Below are 26,274 nucleotides of genomic sequence, written 5' to 3' on the forward strand. Positions count from 1 at the left end.
CGTAGATAAGTCGCTAACCGCCGTCGTAGATAAGTCGAAACCCGATCTTAGCGAATAAAATGAAATTTTAACCGTTGTTTGAATGTTGTTCGTCGTAATCGAGCTTGACTGACGCTTAATGGCGATGGCTTTTTCCAAGGGGATGTTACTTTGACTATCATCGAAGTGTCATCCGTCGTCGTTAAGCGGGGTCGGCATTTATTGGTGATGGCCTTAACCAATAGGATGCGACTTCAACTGTCGTTGAAGTGCTATCCGTTATTGTCGAGCAGGGTCGACGTTTGATGGCGATGGCCTTAGCCAATAGGATGTAACTTCAACTGTCGTTGAAGTGCTACCCGTCGTCGTCGAGCAGGGTCGACGTTTGATGGCCATGGCCTTAGCCGATAGGATGTAACTTCAACTGTCGTTGAAGTGCTATCCGTCGTCGTCGAGCAGGGTCGACGTTTAATAGCGATGGCCTTAGCCAATAGGATGTAACTTCAACTGTCGTTGAAGTGTTATCCGTCATCGTCGAGCGGGGTCGACATTTAATGGCGATGGCCTTAGCCAATAGGATGTAATCAACTGTCGTTGAAGTGTTATCCGTCGTCGTCGAGCGGGGTCGACGTTTAATGGCGATGGCCTTAGCCAATAGGATGTAACTTCAACTGTCGTTGAAGTGTTATCCGTCGTCGTCGAGCGGGGTCGACTTTTAATGGCGATGGCCTTAGCCAATAGGATGTAATCAACTGTCGTTGAAGTGTTATCCGTCGTCGTCGAGCGGGGTCGACGTTTAATGGCGATGGCCTTAGCCAATAGGATGTAACTTCAACTGTCGTTGAAGTGTTATCCGTCGTCGTCGAGCGGGGTCGACGTTTGATGGCGATGGCCTTAGCCAATAGGATGTAACTTCAACTGTTGTTGAAGTGCTATCCGTCGTCGTCGAGCAGGGTCGACGTTTAATGGCGATGGCCTTAGCCAATAGGATGTAACTTCAACTGTCGTTGAAGTGTTATCCGTCGTCATCGAGCAAGGTCGACGTTTAATGGCGATGGCCTTGGCCGTTTACACAATGGAGGTGGTAGCCTTAGCCGTTTACACAATGGAGATGGTGGCCTTAGCCGTTTACACAATGGAGATGGTGGCCTTAGCCGTTTACACAATGGAGATGGTGGCCTTACACAATGGAGATGGTGGCCTTAGCCGTTTACACAATGGAGATGGTGGCCTTAGCCGTTTACACAATGGAGATGGTGGCCTTAGCCGTTTACACAATGGAGATTCAACTAGGCTAGTCTCTTTATTATATCGGCCTGGAGAGCATGTCGAGTGGGTGATATGATAAACTTGTCCTCAGATACCCCCGGGTGTCCCCTCTGTCGCCTCGTTAAAAACCTCTCCGAGAAAACCCAATTGGGACAAAACTCGGGTAAGGGAAAAAGAGTACGACTCGGGAGACGCCTTTTAGAAATGGAAGTACTTGAGGTGGGCGACGTTCTAGTTGTTTTGGAGTGCTTTGCCTTCCATTGTTTCCAACTGGAATGCTCCTTTGCTCGCTGCTGCTGTGATTTTATATGGTCCGTCCCAATTGGCGCCCAGTTTTCCTTCGCTCGGGTCTTTTGATGCCAACGTTTTGGCTTTAAGGACGTAATCGCCCACTTTGAGTGGTCTTATTTTGGCTTTTTTGTTGTAATACCTTTCGACCTGTTGTTTTTGGGCCGTCATTCTTATGTGGGCCATGTCCCTTCGTTCTTCGGCCTCGTCGAGGTCTTGCAGTCTATTCATGTCGTTATCTGCTCCACTGGTATGTGAATACCTTAGGCTTGGTTCTCCGATTTCGACGGGTATGACCGCGTTGGTTCCGTTGACCAGTGAGTATGGCGTTTCCCCCGTACTGGATTTGGGGGTGGTTCGATGTGCCCACAGCACTTCCGGTAGTAGTTCGGGCCACAGCCCTTTGGCTTTTTCGAGTTTCTTTCTCAGTATGTTCAGTATCGTTTTGTTGGAAGACTCAGCTTGGCCGTTGGCGGCGGGGTGATATAGCATGGAGAGTATTCGCTTGATGGGCCATTTCTCGAAGAACTCGGTTGTCTTTTTGCCAATGAATTGGGGGCCATTGTCGCAGCTGATTTCCTTGGGGATGCCGAAACGGTATATGACGTTTTTCCATATGAAGGTGATGACTTCCTGTTCGCGTATCTGGGCATATGCACCTGCTTCCACCCACTTGGAGAAATAGTCAGTTAAAACTGACAGAAATCGTTCCTTTCCTCGTCCGGCTGGTAGGGGGCCGATTATGTCCATTCCCCACTTGATGAAGGGCTAAGGTGAGGTTACTGAGTGGAGAGGTTCCCCCGGTTGATGTATCATGGGGGCATACTTTTGGCACTGTTCGCACCTGCGAACGTACTCTGCTGCCTCTTTTTTCATTGTGGGCCAGTAGTAACCGGCTCGGATGATGCAACGGACGAGGGCGCGATTACCTGTATGGGCACCGCAGTGACCCTCGTGCACCTCTTCGAGTACTTGCCTCGTTTGGTGCGGCCCTAGGCACTTAGCGAGGGGTCCGCCAAACGTCCTTTTGTAGAGATCGTGATTTATCAGGCTGTATCGGGCGGCTTGTACGCGGAGCTTCTTGGCTTCTTTTTTGTCGAGTGGGAGTGTCCCGTCCTGCAGATAGGAGACAAACTGGTTGCGCCAGTCCCAAGTCAGATTTAAAGAGAGTACCTCAGCGTGATCGATGGCTGAATGGAGGAGGGCGACTACACTTTCCCTGTTGATATTTTTGGTGGCTGCGGCCAGTTTCGCTAAGCCGTCTGCTTCGACATTTTGCACCCTAGGGATCTGCTCAAAGCGGCACTCGTCGAACTCAGGCATCAACTTGTGGATTTCTGATTAGTATTTTTGTAGTCTCTGCTCCTTAATTTGGTAAGTCCCGGTGACCTGGTTTACCACGAGTTGTGAATCGCAATGGAGGATGAGTCGTCGAGCCCCGTATTTGATGGCTAACCTCATTCCTGCAACCACAGCCTCATACTCGGCCTCATTGTTAGTCATCTCGGGGCATCGTATGGACTGACGAATTATTTCGCCCGTGGGGACTCTGAGAACGAGTCCCAGTCCCGATCCCGAGGCATTAGTGGCGACGTCAGTGTAGAGGGTCCAAAGGTCGGTACTAGGGGAGGAACGAATGGCCTCCAGTTCCGCCTCCGGCAATATCTCTGTACTGAAGTCGGCGACAAAGTCGGCAAGTACCTGCGACTTGATGGCGTTTCTTGGGTGATAGGATATGTCGTGCTCGCTGAGCTCTATGGCCCATCGGGTGAGCCTGCCCGACAGCTCAGGCTTGTGCAGGATGCTTCTCAGAGGGAAGGTCGCTATTACTTTTATGGGGTGGCACTGAAAATAGGGTCTAAGCTTTCGTGAAGCTACGACTAGTGCCAGGGCCAACTTCTCGAGGTGTGGGTATCGTGTTTCGGCATCCACTAGGGTTTTGCTTATATAATAAATAGGAGACTGCGTACCTTTATTTTCGCGAACCAAGACTGCGCTGACAGCGACTTCTGACACCTCCAGATATACCAGCAAAAATTCGCCTGGGTTCGCTTTGACTAGCAACGGTGGCGAAGATAAGTATGCTTTTAATTTTCTCAAGGCCTCGACGCATTCCTCGTTCCACTGCAGCCCGTGATCTTTTCTCAACACGTTGAAAAACTTATGACACCTGTCGGAGGATCGCGAGATGAATCTGGATAGGGCGGCTATGCGTCCTGTCAGCTTTTGTACCTGCTTTTTGCTGCTCAAAGTTTCAGGTATTGCGTCTATTGCCTTGATTTGGTCCGGGTTGACCTCGATACCTCGTTGTGATACGAGGAAACCCAAAAACTTCCCCGAGGCCACGCCGAAGGCGCACTTTTCCTGGTTCAACTTCATCCCGTATCGTCTTAGTATCTCGAAGGCTTCTTTCAGATGGTCGATGTGGTCTTCTTTCTTTGCTGACTGAACATTTTGGTAACCAGTCTCTGATATGTTGCCCCTGCGTTTTTGAGTCCGAAGGGCATCACCTTGTAGCAATACGTCCCTTGGTGGGTGATAAAAGTTGTCTTTTCTTGGTCCTCCTCGGCCATCATGATCTAGTTGTAGCCGGAGTAGGCATCTAAGAAGCTTAGCAGTTCATGTCCTGCCGTAGCGTCGATCAACTGATTGATGTGGGGTAATGGGAACGAATCTTTTGGGCATGCCTTGTTAAGGTCGGTGAAATCCACACACATTCTCCATTTCCCATTTTTCTTTTTGACCATGACAACATTGGCGAACCATTGGGGGTACTTTGATTCTCTGACGGACCCGTTGGCTAGTAGCTTGTCTACTTCTTCACTGACCGCCTCGTTGATTGCGGCGTTGAACTTCCTTCTAATTTGCCGCACGGGCGGATATAGTGGGTCGACGTTCAGCTTGTGAGCGGCGATGTCTTTCGGGATTCTCGGCATATTTGAATGAGAAAAGGCAAATAAATCTGCGTGGTTAGTTGGAAATTCATGGTACTTACTTGGATCGCAGAGGCTGTGCCCAATGTAGGCTCTCTTTGTGTGGTCGGTGCTCTCCAATTGGACTGGGTCGAGATCTTCGACCGTCGCTTTACAGGCTTCTACGACGTCAGGATCTTTGATGGCTTCCATCGTCGAGTCGACCTTAGTCCCCGACATGGCTGATTGCTATGCCTCCGCACTTGCTCCTTTCAACTGTTTGGTGTGGGTACAGTCTTGAGCGATTCGGTAGCATTCTTGTGCGGTGCACGGCTCGCCCCGAATGCTAGACACTCCCCATGGGGTAGGAAACTTGATCACTTGGTAGAAGCTTGAAGGGACTGCTCGCATGGAATGTATCCAAGGGCGTCCTATGATGGCGTTGTAGGCCGTCTCCTGGTTCATGACGTGGAAAGTGGTTTCCAGCGTGACTCCCCCCGCTAAAACCGGCAACGATATCTCCCCGGAGGTCCGTTCTACTGCATTGTTAAAACCTGTTAGTGTTATGCAACACGGTATTATCTTATCTTCGAGTTTCATTTGCACGAGGAACCTTGGATGGATAATACATGCGCCGCTTCCGTCGTCAACCATGATTCTCTTAACATCAGTATCGGCAATACATAAAGTTATGACCAAAGCATCATAATGAGGAAAAGACAAACCGTCGGCATCGGACTTATCGAAGGTGATACTTTCTTCGAAGTCGTCATACCGTTCGTGGGCGATTGTTCGTTTCAATTTGTGCGTGGTTGTGAACTTTACGTGGTTGATTGCTGAATCATCGCCGCCTCCGACGATCATGTTTATGGTCCGTGTTGGCGAAGGCAGCTTTGGCGGCCCCTGGGGTTCCGCCCTCGTGCGAAGTTGGTTTTCCCCTTATCGCTAAGCAGCTCCCTCAGGTATCCTTGGTTTAGCATCCTGACTACCTCTTGTCGTAGACCTATGCAATCTTCGATTTTGTGTCCCCTTTCCTGATGGAACTCGCACAGGGCGTTCGACCTCCTTGCGGTAGGATCTGATTTCATTTTCTGCGGCCATTGCACCTTGGTGCCCAGCTTCTCCCGTGCGTACACTATTTCTGAAGGAGACACGCAAAAGTTATGGGCAGATAATAGAGGGGGCATACCTTTTTCATTCCGGAGTGGAGCGACATGTCGTTGCAATGCCTCCGTGTGTCTCGGCGGCGGTGGATGGGAAGACCTAACGTAGGGCTGATGCCTTTCTTTGTTGAAGCGCAGGAGTTGTTCCCGTCGCCCGTCGTTACGTCGATCCCTTCTTGTTTCTGATTGTATCGCCGTTAGCCGTTGGGTCGGTCCGTTGAGGTCGTCCTCATCCGCTCGTACTTCGGCACAGTAGGCGTTGTGGATCTCTTCCCATGTGGTGGGGGGATATTTCATGAGTCGGCTCAGTAGCTTTTTGGTCGCCCTCGAACCATCTCTGTTCATCCCATTTTGGAAAGCTGCGACTGCCATACCTTCCGATACATTTGGTAGGCTCATCCTTACTCTGTTGAATCTGGCCAGGATGTCCCTGAGTCCCTCTCCTACGATTTGCCTAACTGCGAAGATATCGTTGACCTTGGCCTCTACTTTCTTTGCTCCTGCATGGGCGGTGGCGAACTTGTCCGCCATTTCTTCGAATGTTGATATCGTCCTTGCTGGTAGATGAGAGTACCAAGTTAGGGCCCCCCTGTCAACGTTTCTCCGAACTTTTTTAGCAACACGGATGGTACTTGTTCTTTTGACAAATCGTTACCCTTCACAGCGGTCACATAATGGATCAGGTGGTCTTCGGGATCCGTGGTCCCGTTATATATCCTCAAGTAAGGTGGCATCTTAAAGATTTTCGGGATCGGGTGAGGGGCAACCTCCTCGCTGTACGGCTGTTCGACGAATCTTCCTACGTCGCGTTTTGGCAATAACTTCGGAGCACCGGAAATTTTGTCCACTCTTTCTTGGTGCTCTTTCATTTGATCTCGAAGTGCCTTGTTCTCATTTTCCATTTCTTCCATCTTCTTAAGGATGGATGCGAGTGCACCGTCGTTGGCCTGGACATCGATGTGGGTGTTATCTGCTGGTACAATATCGGGTTCACTGGTGGTAGCGGCGATGTCTGCCACTGACGGATTTCTAATGTTGCTTTGGGGTGAGTTTTCAAGCAAGCTACCTAGAGTGTTCATCAACCACTCTTCCAACAGTTTCTTGACCCTCGGAGGTGGTGTTTCTTTGACTGCGGATGTAGAGGCTCCTTTTTCATGCAAGATTGTCAGGTCTTCAGATGAAGAGGGTGAGATCTCTCCATCCGGCGCACTACCAGGTGTTGTACTCAGGACGTTCTCTCTACCGGCCTCGTTAAGAGGGCCTATGAGATTGGTTGTGACGTCTGCTATTGCTTTCATTCTTGCGTCATTTTCTGCCATTTTTGGCTTCTGTATGGTGTGAAGAACGGTGGTTCGTTATTTTTTTTTTTGATATTCTAGGCGCAAACTATGATTTCGATTGCCGAAATCCCCACAGACGACGCCAAATTGTTTGACTCAAAAGATACTATATACCTTATAAGTGAGAACAATCAAAGTGAATCAAGGATCAATCGTAATCGAAGATAATAAGACCTAGATATGTGTATTATATTTGTTATAGCTTCCAATAGATTGGATATTCAAGAGAGAGAGAGAGAGAGAGAGAGAGAGAGAGAGAGAGCTTGTTCAATAAAATAAACTTCTTCCTTTACAACATGGGGGTCTTCCTTTATATAATAGGAGACCCTCCTTAAAATAATAAAGTAATACAGAGATTGGTCGCGTTCCTTCGAGAGAGACGACAGAACCGATGATACACTTCACGCCGACATTCTTAGGTCGTGCCCTCACTTCGGTTAGCGTATATTCGTTGGTCGTTCCTACCAACATGGAGACGTAATGGCCAGAATTTGACCCTATACACGTTTGAACATGAAACTTGAAAAAAGAATTTTTAAAAGTTGAAGTTGTGTTTGGACATGCATTTTATTTGAAGAAAAATTGAAGTTTTGTTAGTGGAAGAAAAATTTTATACCCAAAAGTTGCCCTAAACCAGTTTTTGGTAACTTGGAAATTTTTGAATTTTTTTTCTCAAAACATGACCATATTTCAGAAACAAATAATGTTTTCAGTTTTCTTTTTAAAAAAATAAAGCCAAAATCTATGACCAAACGAGGTCTTAATAAATACCAATAGACTATAAAGGCAGTAAAATTTAGATAATTTTCTTAAGGCACTTCTTCTCCATATCATTCCTTTTATCAATGTCCCTAAAAGGACGCAGGCATGCAGGTTAATTGTTATTAAGATTTCAATATAAAGATTCAAACACTTGTAAAACCCTGATCTATTAAACGTGCAAGATACTTCGAGTTTTACTTGGCCGGCCTATTCCTCTGCCTCCTAACTGAGCCAAAACAAAAAGTTAAAAACAGAAATATATACATAAAGATATTCAATCCGCCACCGGTTTAGCCAAACCGTGAAAATGTTGAAACAAGCTGGCAAATGGAGAGCCAGCCGGCTACGGTTAAGACCAAGACGTGGTCTTCTTCGTATTGCAGAAGATGGGACCCACTATTCTCCGCCTATTCAATTTTTTTAATCATTCACCCGCGCCATGTCTTCTCACCATTTTCCTTTCTTATATACCAGCAAAAAGCTGGCTAAAACGCTTCTCTCCCTTTCTGATTTCCTAAATTTCCTAAATGGGCGCTGCTACCGCGGCGACTCACCGGCGGCGGCGAAAGTCGCCGTCGTCTACATTCCAGCTGTCCGTCATTATCGTGCTTGTGAACTTGGTGCAGTTGAGCTCAGTTCGGAGTCAACCTATCGATAACGGTGCCGGCACCGCCTCACAACTCGATAATCCCGCGGTAGTTGATTTAGTTACTCGAACTGTATATAACCGTATATACAATCAGACGCACAACCTTTTCGACAACGAATTTGCGGATAAATTCAAATTCTGCATTCTAAATCGGTAAATATTTTGCTTAATTTATGTGAATGTGTGTGTGGGGAGTTGATCACGAAGAGACGAAAGGGAAAGTGAAGTAATTTATAGTTAAAAAGGCAAATATTCGGTCTAGTTGATTCCTTATGTTTTCGGATATGTAGTTTAGTTCTAATATACGATGTGTTGCAGAGATGAAGAGTGGGATCATGCCTTCAATTACTCATCGGATCTCACTTTTCTCAGTGCTTGTGTTACCAGAACAAGAGGTACGTCGTATTTTCAAGTTTTATTTGCACGAAATCAAGTGCGACAGAAATGTTTGGAAGAGAATAAACTGATTTTAGTTACTGTGTGCGTTTTTTTTTTTCTTCCTTTGCGATTGTGATTTTTGGATGGAAGATAAATGAGACTGTTTGGCATTAATTGTGGAAAAAAGTGGCATTAAAATTTATGCTATTTCATTGTCCTTTTGAAATAAAGTCAACGGTTGTAAATCACAGTTTTCTTATACTAACAAATTTGTGGTTGTGCATTTACTTTCACCTTGTTAGATCAGATTGTCAGTCGCGTTTGTAATTGATGCTATATAAGATCAGAACGCTGTGATTTACACTGGAATATATAGCATCTACTCTTTTGGTGGGTGAAACAAGTTCTAACTGGTTCACAACGGACCAATTAGATGAATTAGGTGGCATATTTCAAGGAAATATTATTTGATATTGCAAATGGTAATGCTAATAGTTAATCTCTTCTTTGAATTTTGCAATATAAGATTTCTTTATATTCAAAAAATACTGTTAAAATTTCACTAGTTGAAGTTAAAACAGTACCGCTATTAGTTAGTACTTAGTAATAACCATACAAGAATTCAATTGCTGAAACAAACTTTCTCAGAAGATAAATAATTCTTTCACAATCTTCCCCATATTAGTTATTTCATCACTCGACCCTGCTAGATATGGACTATATATTTTAATTAGGGGATTTTTTAATACATATGCGCGACTAACATTGCATAAAACATATTCCCAATTATTGGAATAGCTAATTCTATGCTTGGTTTGGTTCACATGCTGGTTATGCAAAGAATAAAATGCAAGGATTGTCCGTGCAATGAATAATAATGAAGGAATTGTAATATGGTGATTATTAATATAGGAATTTTCATGCGGTGATTGGTGAACAATAATACAAAAATGTGATGTAGAGATTACCTACTTTAAGAGTATTATTCTCTTTAGATACATTAATACGCATTAAAAATGCTAACGCACATTCATGTTCCAAATTAATCTATAAAACTATACATAAATTCTCACATAACTTAATGCGGGTATTATTTAATACTGTCAATCAAAAGCTGCAATAATTATTTTTTCTTATATGGCCAACCAAATCTCGCATAAGTATGTAGTATTTATTTTTCCTAATCTCTCCGACCAACATAGTATTATTTTCTGGGAGATTTTATGCTTGGACTATTTCCAATCCCTCCAACCAATCGCCCTTAATTGTTTTGGTTCAAGTCTATGTGCTTGACACATTCTTTTATATTCATATTTTCTAGGCTTTAACAAACATCATAAGGTTAGTAGTACTTATTTTTCAGTTTCTACCTAAATAAATAAAGGCAATCATTAACAATTAAATTTTATATATGAAATGCAAATCTAATTTAAAACAATGTTGGAACTTAGGAAAAACATGCCTCTCAATAAGTCAAATGAAAACAAATAGACATTATGTTATTGTTAATTATGAATTTATCAGCAACCCTTAAATAATTTTAGCAATTTGTGAAACTGTATGTTCGTATTCAATTGGCTGATAAGCTAAAATTCTTCTTAATTTTTCAAGTCTTGTTTCACTTACGAATAATATAAAAGGTTAATGATACATAATTTATTAGAATGGCTAATATTCACGTAATCTCAGTTGATACATAGTGTGGTATTTCTGACAACATCCTTCTTAAACTACTTATGTTTATAGATGACATTGAATGACGATAAAGAAGATGCCGTAAAAAGTTCAAATTGAACTAATAACTATTTAAATATAAAAAATATAATTAATTAGAAAGAATGGAAATGGACGTACCAAATTGTCGAAATTAACCTAAATTGAGCTGGTTTAAATTGAAAGTTGAATCGCAAATTTCAAATTCCAAATCATTGGTTGAGAGCTTATATATTGAAACTTGAAGCTTGAGAATTGATAAATTTGGATTGAGATTAGAAGAATGAACTTTGAAAGTGAGGAAAAAGGAGTTTTTCTTTGTTTGGGGGGGAGATGGGGGGGAGATATAGTTCTATAAAAATGTTGAGAAAAGTGGTCCACAAACGGTCGAATAACAATTTTGACCTGCATAAACGGCTAGTCTGACCAGTTATTATTATTATTTTTTCCGATTTCAGTCGGGCTTGTGCCAGAAAAACTTGGAACCGACATAGTTATGGTATTTGGGTCCAGACTGGACAAGGTTCGACTACGGAAAATTTTATTTTGTGTCTCATACAACTTACACTAGTTGTATGAGACAACCTTTTTGTCTCACAGTTTTGTGGACCCCGATTTCTGTGGACCCAAAAGTGTAAGATTGAGGTCCACAAATTTATGAGACAAAAAGGAGCCTCATACAACTATTGTTAGTTGTATGAGACACAAAATAAAACTTCTCGTTCGACTACATAATCTGGGGCAAAAAGGATATAGTTCTATAAAAATGTTGAGAAAAGTGGTCCACAAACGGTCGAATAACAATTTTGACCTGCATAAACGGCTAGTCTGACCAGTTATTATTATTATTATTATTATTATTATTTTTTCCGACTCCAGTCAGGCTTGTGCTAGAAAACCTTGGAACCGACATAGTTATGGTATTTGGGTCCAGACTGGACAAGGCTCGACTACATAATCTGGGGCAAAAATTAGCTGGGATGGTTACTTTTTGGGGCGGCTATTAGAGTTGTCAGTTTTTATATTGTATTTGCAAAGTAGCCACTTTTTAATGTGAAAATAAAATCTGGACAAAAATATTCTACGCTGGAACATGGAAAAACTCCAGGAACAACTACTAGAGTTTGAACATTTATCAGTTCAACTCCAGGAATAATTTATGGAGTTTGAATTGTGCTATTGGAACATCAGGAACAATGACTGGACTTTTTGATCTTTTTCAGTTCAAACTCCAACAATGATTCCTGGAGTTTGAGTTTACTTAAAGAATGATAAAAAAACATTCGAGACCGAGAGTGATAGTGATATAGGTGGACCTAGAGATCGGAAGCTTAGCAGGAGCGGTGAAGTTGTACTTATTAGCACTGTCGTTTGATCTGGTGCTGCAACTATTGTGGCCAGAACCAATGTCTGGAGCAGCGGAGCTTTCAACTCTGAGTGCTTAGTGTTTCTGGTGAGAGTGACTATCGATTTCTGAATTAAAAAGCTTAAGATTTAGGAAGAAAGCACTGAGGTCGAAATTTTAAAATACTAGAAAATGAAACTGAATCCTAAATCTTCTCCATAACCACTATGAGCACATCCAAATACATTTCAGCGAATCCAAACCATTCTTCCTCGAATATATACTTGTTCACCTTAGAGAATTTTAAAAATTCAAGAACAAAGCCTGGGGTTTAGATTTTAAGCGGGTCTTTCTATTTTGAAGACGATGATCTGAAAAGTGTTTTCATTAGGAAAAGGTCAAGGAGCAGTGAACTCAAACTCCAGGAAATAATTCCTAGAGTTGAATCAATAAAGGTTCAAATCTCATGAATTATTCTTGGATTTTTAATTGCACATTTCAAACTCCAGAATACAGTGCTGAATTTTTGCAGGTAGAAGACTTTTGAACTCCAATATAGCGTATTGGGGTTCCACTTGTAATATCTTTAAACTCCAGAACCGATTGCTGGAGTTAGTTCCGTATTTTAGTTGGAGGTGTCTTTGTCCAATACTTTTTCCGTGTGAAAGGAGTGGCTAAATCCTAATAGCTTCTTAAATACTGGCTAAACTCTAATAGCGGAGGTTAAAAGTGGCTATTTATCTTTCCGTTTAATTGGAGAGAAAGCCACTTTGAGAGCTGTTTAAATCATAGCCAGCCTTTGCAGTGCATTTAAAAGTAGCCACAATTTAAAATAGCGGATAGACTTGCTCAAACTTAACTCATTTGAGTAACAACAACTCCAATTCAAACCTCCAATAACTAACGTGTATTATGCATAGCCACCTACTATTGCTAATTGCTTTGGAAAGACGGTAAGAATACTACAGCATGATGTAGAAGTAGCTGAAGAATAGAATACAACAATGACTATTGTATTTATTCTTGTTAATGCTTCAACTTATCGTACCTAAAAAAATGCTAACTGATCGAACTTATATCCCATACAAAGATCCAAAACATTTAGGTTAAAACTTAATCTCAAAACAAGTTTTTTAACTTCAGAACAATTTTTCAATCAAGATTCAAACTTCAGGATACCGTGTTCTGAAGTTCGAAATCCACAATTCAAACTCAGGACAACGTCCTGAAGTTGGAATTCCACAGCTCAAACTCCAGGATAGTCTTCCGAACACTATCCCGGAGTTCGAAAAAGTGTCCTGAATATCACAGATTTTCTCCTTTTGAGGCTGCTTATAATATCTCCAGCTTTCAGCGTCTCTGAGTATGTGTATATCCGGTATGTTTGTCTATGGCTTCTCATTTTTTGTGTTTTAGAGTTTGCTTGCTCCTCTTCAATCATCTCAAGAGGTTGTAGACTGTCAAACTCCAAATTTGAGAACACCCTATACCATGAGCTAGTCTCAAAGCTTTCTAACCCAATCATCTACTCAGCCTTCTGTTGCTAACTTCCCTAGAGTTCAAATTCATCAAGGCAGTTCACAAGTTGGTGTTACTCGAGCAACAGGCCTTGCTGGGTTCTGCTACTTAGAAAAAACGGTCTCTAAGCCTCAAATCAGTTGTGGCTATGTTTTAAATACTTTGTAATATTGGATATCTTTTAAACAGAAACCTAAAAATGGCTCCTGGTGCACTTCGGCCTCTTTTACCTGGATGGTTCATCCAAGTTCATGAGCACGCCCAGCTAGGGGTGTTCATAAAAATCCGAAAAATCGAACCAAACCGAAAACCAAACCAAACCGATAAAAAAAACCGATACTTTTTAGGTTTGGTTTGGTTTTGGTTTTGAATTTTAAAAACCGATCAAATTTGGTTTGGTTTTGGTTTTAATAAAAAAATAACCGAAAAAAATCGAATCAAACCGACTATAAAAGTAGCTATTTAAATTTATTATTATACCTATATATATGTACTTTTACCTGGTGCACTTCGGCCTCTTTTACCTGGATGGTTCATCCAAGTTCATGAGCACGCCCACGGCCCAGCCCAATTGCCAGTTCTAGTGACAGTTTGGCCAGTTTGGACTTAACATGTGAGGGGAGGTGCGTATGGAGTGGAGCGGTGAAGAATGTTTCCTTTAATGGGGTTATAAGATGGTTTTGCACAACCCACCCAAGAAAGAGCAAAAGGAAAGTCAAAGGGAAAGGGGAAAAGTGTTTCGTTTCAATGAGATGAATTTGTCCAATTTCGCACATACCATCTGTTTAGAAGAATTGGAGAAACAATTGTTTGTTCCTGTGGTGTAGGAGGAATATTGTAGCTGACTTTTATTCACTGTTAGACCTATTGTACTTCTTCAACTTATAGAAGGAAGAGTCTTCCTGGTAATCAGAGGCTCTTTTCAAAGACTTCCATCATCCAATGATCCGACCTAAAGGGAGCTAAGAAACCTCTATCAAGTTATGTTTTGATTTTTCCTTACGTAAATGAATTTATCTTTCTCTCTTCTCCATATCATTTTCTATGAATAAATTTTTTCCTGTTATATAGGGGAGGAAATGAATGGAAAAAAGAATTGAAAAAAGGGATTAATGCAAGGCTGATGATTATGTAGTCCGGATGAAAAGAGATTAAGAGTTCACACCTGTTATATTTTATGGAACTTTGACACAATGATGAGTTTCACTTTTCTAGCCCATCAAGTAGCTTGCTGTAACACCATAAATGCATCCGAAGAATGAAGTTAGACAAACAGAAAAAGCTTGTTGGAATACACTATATCACCTCAGAGTCATAGATTTTTAGTCTCAGCTTACACTTAGACTTTGTGCCAATTAAGGTTTTAACTGATTGGACTATCGCTTGTCTTTGCCAAAGCGTTTAAAATTCCTGGTGAGAGGACTCAGAATGAGAAGGAGCTGAAGTCTACTAAAGATCTCAGATCAGGAATAGACGGTTGAAGAAAAGGAATGCACCTTTGCTAGTTTGGAATTTTACCTTTTCCTTCCCACCATCTTCCTGTTTCTCCAGCATTATTTACACTTAACTTGAAAAGAAAAACCGACTATCTTCTAGCCTATGTTACTTGCATTAGTTGGAAATGAGTACTTTTTCTCATCCTCTTGTGGCTGTTTGTTATATGGAAGTGAAAATGATGCTGGAACAGACTGGATTTGACTTCTTCTTTCCTATTGCTTAGAATTTCGTGCCATTAATCATTCTCTTCAGGCTACACTACAGTTCGAAGATGATATGAAAATTATATTTATTGGAACAGGGGATATTCAACGAAGACTGTGTACTGCTGCAGAAATCAGTTTTTACTTCAGTAACACCATAACATCAGGGTCTAATTATTTGAAGGCCAACAGAAACTGCAATTTGACCTCTTGGGTTCCAGGTTGTGAACCAGGATGGGCATGTAGCACCGACCCAGATCAGAATCCTGACCTAAGAGATTCTCGAGAAATACCAGCAAGAACTGTTACTTGTCAGCCTTGCTGTGAGGGTTTCTTCTGTCCTCACGGTCTTACTTGTATGATACGTAAGTATATCGTCAATCTTGTCAATATCTCTTCCTCAACCATTTGTTTGGACAGAACTAGATTGCAGTTTATTCTTCTGTTCCTTCAACGACTTGTTCTTGTTTTACGCTCTAGTATCAACTATCAAGATAGTAATTTAGTTCTATTTTCTAATACCGATGAGTGGACAGTAAAGTCCCGTACGTAAGCATGACTGCAGGAGCATTATGGTAAAAATGATATAAGAGATAACTAGCATACTGCAATTACAGTTGAACAAGGAGGCTTCTTGTTGTTGTTTTATTTGGAAAATGATAATTGATTGTTGTTGACTCCGCATATGTATCTATTTTAGTGCCAAGACCACTAATTTGATGTTTTACAACAATGTGTTTACGTACATGTGTGTGTGTGTGTGTATATATATATATGTATGTCTGTATGTATATACTTTACATGGAATGTTTAAGTATAACACTGTTTTTCACTTATTTTGGTTACATGTTGAAGACTTCTTAAATCTTAGTTGCTGTAATTATTTTCTGATAAGTACCTTATTGACTGAGTTTTTACAAAAGAAAGGATTTCTGATAATTTTCTTCATTTTTCCAGCCTGCCCTTTAGGTTCCTACTGTCCACTTGCCACGCTCAATGTGAATACTGGAATATGCGAACCGTGAGTCCAGATTCCTGATACAAGATCGCTCTGATCATTTACTTCCTTCTGCCCGTTTGTTGTTTGTATAACATGTCTATTGGTATGTCTGTAGATATAGTTATCAATTACCTCCTGGGCAGCCAAATCATACTTGTGGTGGGGCAAACATTTGGTCTGATGTTCGCAGCAGCTCAGAGGTATTCTGTTCTGCAGGATCATATTGTCCAACAAATACAGAGAAGAATCCTTGTACTAGTGGGTAGTAGTTTCTGTCCCGACTCTTGATAACAGTCTGGTTGTCTTCTAGTTGTAAAATTTTGATATCAGGCTGATATCTGATTACAGAAATTCTTTAGAAAAATCCTTACCAGTTAGTTCTACATGCACAACACACTTCTTTTACGATATTTCATCAATTTTGCTCCTCTTGTGTCTTTCCAAGGCTTATTCTTTACCCTGTAATTTCAGGAATTACTGCCCCACAGGTTCTACGGCTGAGAAACGTAAGTTCCAGTTTGAAAGTGCCTACTATTTGCAATACATTGCTAAAATAGAAATCTTCTAGTGCAAAATAAATAACGAATTATATTTCCATTAAGCATATTGCTATAGCATGAATTTAGATTCTTTCTCCAGTGGTGCTGCTTCATTAAGCATTCACCTCTTGATGAATTTGCAGGATGCTTCAAGTTGACTTCATGTAATCCGAACACTGCAAGTCAGAATATTCATGCATATGGGGCAATGCTCATTGTAAGTTTTGATTATTATCTAGTAATTGCCCTGACTGATATCCCTTCATAGTTTCCAGCTGTTTCTAGGTTTATATGAGGTGAGAACTCGATTCAGTAATGCAACAAAATAACTCTGGTTTCAATTAAAGTTTACTATTCTGTTGTCCATAAGAAGTTGCAGCACCCTTCTGGTGATAACAAATTTGATATTATTGTACTACCTTCCCAGAGCTAAAGTTGAAATTGATCCCGTAAAAATTCTCTCTTTAGTATTTGAATTTATTCATGTTTGATGTTTAAGAAGTTATACCACCGTAGGAGATAAAAATCTTGCTCATTCCTGCAGGCAGCTTTAGCTACACTTCTCCTTATAATTTACAACTGTTCGGACCAGATCATCACCATACGAGAAAGGAGACTTGCTAGATCCCGGGAAGCAGCTGCAAAAGTTGTAAAACAAAAGATACAGGCACGTGCAAGGTGGAAAGCCGCAAAAGAGGCTGCTAAAAAGCATGCTGTTGAATTGCAAGGTCAATTGTCTCGCAAATTTTCTCGCAAGAGAAATGTCACAATCAGTGACAAGGTCATGATAATGAATCAGGAAGATACTGATATCGATGGTAATTCATATTCATCAAAGGAGCACAGTACCTCTTCAGTGTCCAAGAATTCGCTAAGCACGTCTGAAGTAGAAGAATTAGGATCCATTCCCTTGATGGAGGTGATAAATGAAATTGAAGATCATACTTTTGATAGTTCAGAATCTTTCAGTTTGGAAATTAAAGAAAAAAATTTGAAAACCAAAAAGCCTAAAGGAAAAGAAATTCAAACTCATAGCCAAATTTTCAAGTATGCATATGCACAACTTGAGAGAGAAAAAGCGCAGCAACAGCAGAACAAAAACCTTACTTTCTCTGGTGTAATCTCTATGGCCACAAATAATGATTACAAGAAAAGACCTGTAATTGAGATAGGGTTTACAGGTTTAACTGTTACCTTGAAAGGTAAAAAGAAGCATCTGTTACGATCTGTTAATGGAAAAATCATGCCCGGTCGTATTACTGCTGTCATGGGTCCATCAGGAGCAGGGAAAACTACTCTCCTTTCAGCTCTGGCAGGAAAAACTGTTGGATGTACAATTTCTGGTTCCATCCTCATAAATGGAAAACCAGAACCAATTCATTCGTACAGAAAAATCGTTGGTTTTGTGCCACAGGATGATATTGTGCATGGAAACTTGACTGTCGAGGAGAATCTATGGTTCAGTGCAAGGTGCAGGTATGTAATAGTTGGTTTCGTTACTTACTATGTCCTTCCTACTCGGGTTATAATGTTCAGCACAGGGTACTTTCAAAATTTTCAGTCACTTCTAAATCACATAACAAGCAGCAAACACATTATTCTATTGACTACTGCTGGCTTGTATCTTCTTGTATCTCAAGTTCATCTGATCCCTGTAGCTGGTAGTTTAAAAGAATAAATTTTTAACTTTTTGTAAATTTTAAGATTGTCAGCAGATTTGCCAAAGCCAGATAAGGTTCTTATTGTTGAGAGAGTCATTGATTTCTTGGGCTTACAGAGCGTGCGGGGTTCCTTGGTTGGAACAGTGGAGAAGCGAGGTATCTCTGGAGGCCAACGGAAACGAGTTAATGTTGGGCTAGAGTTGGTAATGGAACCATCACTTCTATTTCTAGATGAACCGACATCTGGACTGGACAGTGCATCTTCTCAATTACTTATCAGAGCACTTCGACGTGAAGCCCTTGAAGGAGTCAATATCTGCATGGTTGTCCACCAGCCAAGGTAACCACCGGAATTTGTTGACTTGGATTCTGATACTACATGTACATTCATCCTTTCCATTTATAGGTATTTAGTCTTGTAACACAAAAATGCAAAAGCTTTCAGTCTTTAGTTGTTAATGTCAGACAGCTTATAAGTTAAGTGAATAATTTTTTAAACAGAAGAAATCTTCTTCTAGCTAGTGGAAGTTTCCTTCTGATTGATAAATTATGCTTCCCATTGTCTTGTCACTGAAGCCACTTAGCCTTCATCGTCATTGGAAATCAACCCAGAAGTCCACTAAAAACAATGTTTTGTGAAACTGTAAATAAAGTGAAGTGGACCTTTTTAGGCTGTTAATTATTTCCTTCTCTTAATCACCTTTTTGCAACTTTTTTCTTCCAGCTACACCTTGTTCAAGATGTTTGATGATTTGATACTCTTAGCAAAAGGTGGTCTTGTAGTCTACCATGGTCCTGTAAAGAAAGTTGAGGACTACTTTGCAGGCCTTGGTATCGATGTACCCGAACGAGTTAATCCTCCAGACCACTTCATAGATGTTTTGGAAGGGCTGGTCAAACCAACCACCAATTCAAATGTGGACTATAAAGAGCTTCCCGTGTTGTGGATGCTTCACAATGGTTATTCTGTGCCCCCAGAAATGCAACAGAGTGCTGCTGTACTTGCATCTTCACCAGTGGATGTAAACAATGGCAATCAAGCAATTTTTGATCATGTAACAGAGGAACATTCCTTTGCTGGGGAAATGTGGCAAGACATGAAGACTAACGTGGAGCGCCAACGTGATATTATACTGCACAACTTTATGAGGTCAAAGGACCTCTCCAACCGGAGAACTCCAAATGTTCTTCTGCAATACAAGTACTTCATTGGAAGGTAAATATTCACAAAACCAATTTCTTTTCATCGGATAGTTCTTTATGTGTTTTTATTATGAATTAACAATAGAGAGAAAAGCTTACAACAGGGTAAGTTCAAACAAAATTTATGTATCGATATCGAACCATCAGTCTGGGAATTGGGTCCTAAATAATCTCTACACCCATTACCCAGCTCGCTATCACGAACTTTGACATTGCCCACAAGTTGAGCTATGTTATCCCCATGTTTCTGTTACCTACTAAATTCTCGGAATTGCTCGAAATTGATATTATAATCTGTTTGCTGATATTGCAACCAGTATCTACTTTTGGTTGAGTTACATCAATATTGCCAGGCAAGCAATTTGTCCACTGGGAGAAATATCTCATTGTAGAATCTGAAGCCATTGAAGAGGAGAAGTGTTGTCAAAGCTGCCTGCACCAATGAGCAATATTTTGAATCTCCTACAGTGGTCTAATGTCTTGTGCATCAGTTTCTCAACCGAGGTCATCTTGATACAAACAAAGAAAATATAATGGTTTTTGAATATACTCTTTCACTTTGGGACACATGTGCATATCCCCCGCTCGTGGAAAAAATTAAGCCCAAAAAGAAGAGCTAAGAACGCTTTCAGAGATCAAGATTTATTTCATCCAATAAGAAGAAGGCCGGTCAATTTTGATAAGAGCCACTATGAAATTCCGGAGTTCTGATTGATATCATTCAAAGGGAATTCCATTGTTCCTAGGAGTATATGTTGTCGACTCAATCAAAATTTTCTAGCCATTGGCAAGGAATCCATTTCTGAAAATTATGAAATAAATCATCTCTTAATTCTGCCACCATTCTTTCTGGCAACTAAAAGTAAGGGTAAAGAAATAAAATAAAGAAATACGTGCAAAATAAAGAAAAACGTGCATCCCCTCGTCTTGTCATTTGTCTACTTATTTAAGCCCTTGTGTTAAGTTCTGATTTGAAGCCCTATTCTATAATACATAATGCCATTGGTAATTAAAAAAAATAAAAAATAAAATAATGCCAGCTCAGATCAAGCTGCAGGAAAGTTGATCATTCCCTGTTAAATTACTTCTTCCCATCACATTTAAGGAGTATTTAAAGAGGGTATTATGTTGTTTGTTTTCCTTCTTATGATGTATCTAGAACCATGTTATATCGAGGAACTTCCCCTGGATATTCACTTGTCAGAGTAAATCATTACCTGCGTGTAGTAGCAATTAGAAGTATTAGCATAGTTGACTGAGGTTGATATCACATTTGGAGATTTGGGCAAGTCAGATCTTGAGTACGTTAACTTTTCCTGTTAAATTATAGTAGAAAATCAGGCCACGATTGGGCTGTACCATGAGAGCAAATTTGGTATGACTTAACTGTTGGAAAATGCTGTTCTTTTTAGGATGCATTTACTTACACGACACTGCTGGATGCATGGGCAAATTTAATTGAATAAGCTTCTAAATCACTGTTTTTACACTGCAGTTGAGTTCTCACATTTTTTTGTGTTTCAAATTATCCCAGGATAAGCAAGCAAAGATTACGTGAAGCAAAAATGCAAGCAATAGATTATCTCATTCTCTTAGTTGCTGGAGCTTGCTTAGGATCACTAACCAAAGTGAGGGATGAAAGCTTTGGCGCACCTGGCTATACACACACAATAATTGCTGTCTGTAAGTTGATAATCATTTCCAAGGGAGTAAAAGTCCATACTAGTTCAGAGTACAACTTCTTCTCCTGAATTTCTGATTCAGTTTGTATTTCTGATAATTCTTTTTCAGCTTTGTTATGCAAAATTGCGGCTTTAAGGACATTTGCATTGGACAAGTTGCAGTATTGGAGAGAAAGTGCTTCTGGCATTAGTAGCGTTGCTCATTTTGTTGCCAAAGATACAATAGATCATTTCAACACAGTGATTAAGCCTGCTGTATATCTATCAATGTACTACTTCTTCTGCAATCCAAGATCTTCTTTCGCAGCTAATTACGTTGTGTTACTCTGCCTTGTGTATTGTGTGACTGGAATGGGTTACGCATTTGCCATCTTCCTAGCACCTGGTCCCTCCCAGCTGGTGAGCATGAATTCCCGCTGAAACATGTTATATTGCTACAGTTTTTGTTTCTTTTCATATCCCGTACTAACAAATTTCACTTCTACATAGTGTTCGGTACTTGTTCCTGTGGTGTTGACGCTCATTGCATCTCGCACCGATGGTGGTAAATTCCTCAAGGTCTTGGCAGATTTATGCTATCCAAAGTGGGCACTGGAGGCATTTGTCATCTCAAATGCCAAAAGGTATGTTATTGACAGTTCCCTGTAGTGATCGAGCAATATAAGGTTCAGCACTTGTTACTTTAATGGTTCTAGCTGTGCAAATCTTGGCTCCTTTCCTGGGCAAAGACCATTCAAATGCTCGAATTAGATGAGTATATATAATTGGTAATACTGTTGATGATGGATATGAGGGGCAACCTGCAAAATGGGCAACCTGCAAAACCATATTGTGCGCTGGAATTCCTGATTGTGAGAAAGAAGGAAGTTTGAGAGAACTCGATTGTTCCCTCAAGCTAATAGGGTTTAAATAGTTATGGTTACATGTTCTAAGATAGGAAAGAAAATCAAGAGTACATAATCACAGGAACTAATTGATCACTAATTAATCCTATACTATAATTCTAATATTCTAGAATATTTACAAAGATTCTAATACTCCTCCTCAAGCTAGTGCATACAAATCATATGTACCAAGCTAGTGCATACAAATGTAGTTATATGAGAACCAGTGAGGGACTGGGTAAAAATATTCACAAGTTGATTATTTGGCTTCACAAATTTGTAACAATATCTCCTGAGAGTATCTTTTCCCTAAAGGGGTAATCTATCTTTTCCATAAAACATGGAATTTGATGCAATATGAAGGGCAACTTGGTTATCGCACACAAGTTTCATGTCATTAGTTTCTCCAAACTTCAATTCTTTGAGCAACTGTCTAATCCAAATAAGTTATAGGTTGTATTCAGCTTCTACACTAGATCGAGTAACCACATTTTGTTTCTTGCTTTTCCAAGATGCCAAATCACTTCCTACGGAACACAATATACAGATGTAGGTTTTTTTTAGAAGGCGAGCCAGCTCAATCAGCGTCTATGTATCCAACAATCTGCTCATGACCTCGATTTTCAAAATGCTGCAACCCTTTGTCTGGGGCCGATTTTATGTATCACAGAATACGAACAACTGCATCCCAGTGACTATCACACAGAGAGTCTATAAACTGACTTATCACACTGACAGGAAAGGCAAAAGTTAGTTCGAGGTACGGTGAGATAGTTCAACTTACCAACTAGCCACCTATACCTTCCAGGATCACTAAGAGGCTCCTTCTGTCATAGTAGAAGTTTAACATTCGGGTCCATAGGAGTGTCAACGGTCTACAACTTGTCATATCTATCTCCTTAAGAATGTCTAGGGCATACTTATACTGTGAGATGACAATTCCTAATTTGGACTGCGCAACCTCAATGCCTAGGAAATACTTCAATCATTCTAGGTCCTTTATTTGGAAATACTGAAAGAGCTGTTGCTTCAATTTAATTATACCATTTTCATCATTGCCTTAGATGACTAAATCATCAACATAAATGACCATATAAATGCACAAATTATGAGCAGTATGTCAATAGAATACAAAATAATCAACCTCACTGCGAGTCATACCAAATTCCTGAATAATCGTGCTGAACTTACCAAATCTCGCGCGAGGAGACTGTTTTAAATCATATAAGGACCGACACAACCGGCATACAAGACCATTAGACCCCGAGCAATAAAATTTGGTGGTTGTTCTGTATATACTTCATCCTCGAGATCATTATGGAGAAAAGCATTTTTAATGTTCAATTGAAAAAGAGGCTAATGGCTAAGAACAGTGATCGAAAAAAAAGACGGGCATATGCTATTTTAGCTACAGGGAGAAAGTATCATCGTAATCAAGCCCAAATTTTGAGATAAAATTTGGCAAAAAAGACAAGCTTTAAGTAGATCAATTTTACCATCTAGACCAATTCTGATCGCATACACCCACCAACAATGAACTGTAGATTTACCCGGAGGTAGAGAAACAAGCTCCCAAGTACCACTATCATGTAAAGCAGACATCTTTTCGATCATAGCCTATCACCATCGAGGATGAGATAGTGCTTCACATGTGGACTTAGGGATAGGAATAGAGGACAAAGATATCACAAAGGCATGACAGGGTGATGATAAACGATGATAACTCAAACCAATATAATGGGGATTCGAATTAAGAGTGGATCAAATATCTTTTCGGGGTGCGATTGGTGGACTAGGAGGAGACAAGTCTGCAGTAGGTGAAGGATCCGATAGAAGACATGAATCATTTGGACATGAAGCTAGAAACTGATAGCGATGTTAAGTCAAGAGTGGTGGAGCTGTAGATTATGGATCTGGAGTTGTTAGGGGTGGACCTGGAGCTGTAGGTGATGAAATCGAAGCAGTGGAGTAAGGTGAATGAGAGATAGTGACTAAATCTTTAAAATATGTAACTGGTAATACCTAAGAAATGTCTAAGTGTTCACCCGAACCTGTGAAGTATGACTGGGTCTCGAAGAAGGCAATATTAGCGGACATAAGGTATCGTTGAAGGTCCGGTGAATAGCATCAGTGTCCCTTCTGCTTCCTCAAGTAGCACGATGAGCTATCTTATCTTTTTCCGGAGTCAAATTGTGAACAAAACACGTGCTTCCAAAGACACGAGGTAGAAGAGAGAACAATGATAAGTGGGAAAACAAGACATATAATGGAACTCGATTCTGGATAGCTGAGGATGGCATACGATTAGTATTGTAGATATGTATAAAGATTCTAAAAATGATCATTACACATAAGTTTTGCTCTCTTTGTAAATTCAAGGGCATATGCATGCACATCAATTTTGCTCTCTTCGTAACTTTAAGGGCATATATGCATGTAGTTCAGCGGGCTTAATAGCTTGACTTCATACTATGTTCAAATATCACGTGCCGCTAAACCCTCTTACGTACTCTTCTTATTGTTCACATCAAGAAGTAGAGTCGTTCTTCGACTCTACCTATCTAAGAGAAAAAAGAGATCTACCGCTGTTAGACAGAACATTAAGTAAAACAGCGGACTCTTTCTCAGTAGGTGACAACCTAAGAGCCTAAGTTATTTCCTAGACTAGATATTTGGTAAAAGATGACAACATCGAGAACAGAAAGTCATCTCTTTGACTAGACCATGTGCTTTGCATCTGTAGTATTTTGCTTGGGTCCAGTGGCCTTGAGAAGTTAAGTTTAACGGCATTCTCGTTTTAACTGTTTGTGGAATTTTCTCGTCATTCACTCACTGAATTCTTAGGGTATTCTCTTTTCCCGTCGTATTTATTTGGGCAGAACTCTCTTATTCTTTTGCACATGTATTTTTCCACAGTTTTTGTTCGTAACTATGATTGACTCTTGAAATTGTGGCATCATTTATTATCATGAATGTTCATTTGGGGAAATTCAATGAAACTGGAAAAATACGGAGAGGATTAGCATTGCCCTGCGCAAGGATGACATGCACAAATCGAGAAATTGTCCAAAAAATTACTAATTCCTACGGAAACCTAGTTCAAATATAGAGATTAAGGCTTCATACTCGCATATCTTCTCACTTGCTCGCATGTGCCTGCGGTAAAAATAAATGTTTTTTTTTTTTTTTTTAAATTTCATCTTAGTTTAATCTTCCTGTGATGGTTCATTCTAGATGAACTCGGCAAATTTTCAGTTCCTTAAATTACTTTGCTTTGATTGCAAAAATTGAAAGCAGAGAGCTAGATCAGAACGCAAGATGTAGAAAATACAGATGTAAAAGACTTTTGGATCTTTGACAACATTTACTTTACTCGTAAAGCCCTTCTTGAATGATTTTCCACAAACAACATATCAAATTGAAAATACACTATTTTACAGCAGGAATCCTATAGGGATGATTGACGTAATGTCCGCGTGTACAGCAATCTTAAATTTGCAAAATACCTTGTACATAATTTTAAATTCGAAGTTGCATTTAATTGATCATTATGCTATGTGATTTCAGGTATTATGGTGTGTGGCTCATAACACGTTGTGGTGCACTTATGAATTGGGGATACAGTCTCCATGATTGGAGTCTTTCTTTGTGCGTTCTCCTCCTCATAGGTTTAGGTAGTCGTATCATTGCTTTCATCGGCATGATAAGTTTCCAGAAGAAGTGAAAATTGATTATCCGCGTCGTTTTTCTTTGTAGTTATCATTTAGTTGCATATATCATATGTAAATGTATATATGTATTGTTCATCTTCTGCAATGAAATTCTTGAGCTCTTCTATCCTTTTAACAACGGTGGACTCATTTTATTTGCACAAAGAAAAAGAATGGTAGAGTTGCTTACAGGATTTCTTTATTCATAAGCCATACAGATGGTTAAATTTTATAATGAAAAATACGTTTTTTTAAATTTAAATTACAGAATAATGCATTCCATAATTCTCTTATATCCTATTTTTCTTCTCATCTAAATAGTGGTTATCAACTTTGAATCTGGAAGGAGAATTGAAGAATAAATAATGAAGCTTCGAACGACCTTTAATGGTAGAGAAATTTTGGGGTGCAAAGTTGTGAAAGAGGAACAAGAAGAACGAAGAAAAGAAAAGAAATAATTAAATGGGGTGGGTTAACTGGTAAATAGTAATTTTAAAATTATGTACAACTTATGTCACAACCATCTAATTGAATTTCTTTTTAATTCAAATGTGGGTATAATTGACAATCAAATTCCCC

The 26,274-nt window shown here is 40.1% G+C and overlaps 1 protein-coding gene across 1 annotated transcript; it reads left to right on the forward strand.

Moving 5' to 3' along the window:
- LOC109225852 (ABC transporter G family member 24-like) lies at positions 8,148–25,834 on the forward strand. The gene is made up of 14 exons (XM_019390641.1): positions 8,148–8,515; positions 8,681–8,757; positions 15,115–15,381; positions 15,974–16,037; positions 16,132–16,278; positions 16,488–16,522; positions 16,699–16,772; positions 17,100–18,031; positions 18,260–18,556; positions 18,941–19,432; positions 20,954–21,102; positions 21,211–21,500; positions 21,591–21,724; positions 25,553–25,834. Exons 1-14 carry the CDS (start codon positions 8,241–8,243, stop codon positions 25,707–25,709), a joined length of 3,390 nt encoding a protein of 1,129 aa, XP_019246186.1. The 5' UTR covers positions 8,148–8,240; the 3' UTR covers positions 25,710–25,834.

The sequence above is a fragment of the Nicotiana attenuata genome, chromosome 5 (genome assembly GCF_001879085.1).
Source record: "Nicotiana attenuata strain UT chromosome 5, NIATTr2, whole genome shotgun sequence".
NCBI lineage: Eukaryota > Viridiplantae > Streptophyta > Magnoliopsida > Solanales > Solanaceae > Nicotiana > Nicotiana attenuata.

Excerpts from the sequence above, each read along its gene's own strand:
- LOC109225852 (XM_019390641.1), top strand. The coding sequence starts at position 8,241 with ATGGGCGCTGCTACCGCGGCGACTCACCGGCGGCGGCGAAAGTCGCCG. Across the intron at positions 18,557-18,940 it reads ATGGTTGTCCACCAGCCAAG|CTACACCTTGTTCAAGATGT; the intron begins GTAACCACCGGA and ends TTTTTCTTCCAG. Across the intron at positions 19,433-20,953 it reads TACAAGTACTTCATTGGAAG|GATAAGCAAGCAAAGATTAC; the intron begins GTAAATATTCAC and ends AAATTATCCCAG.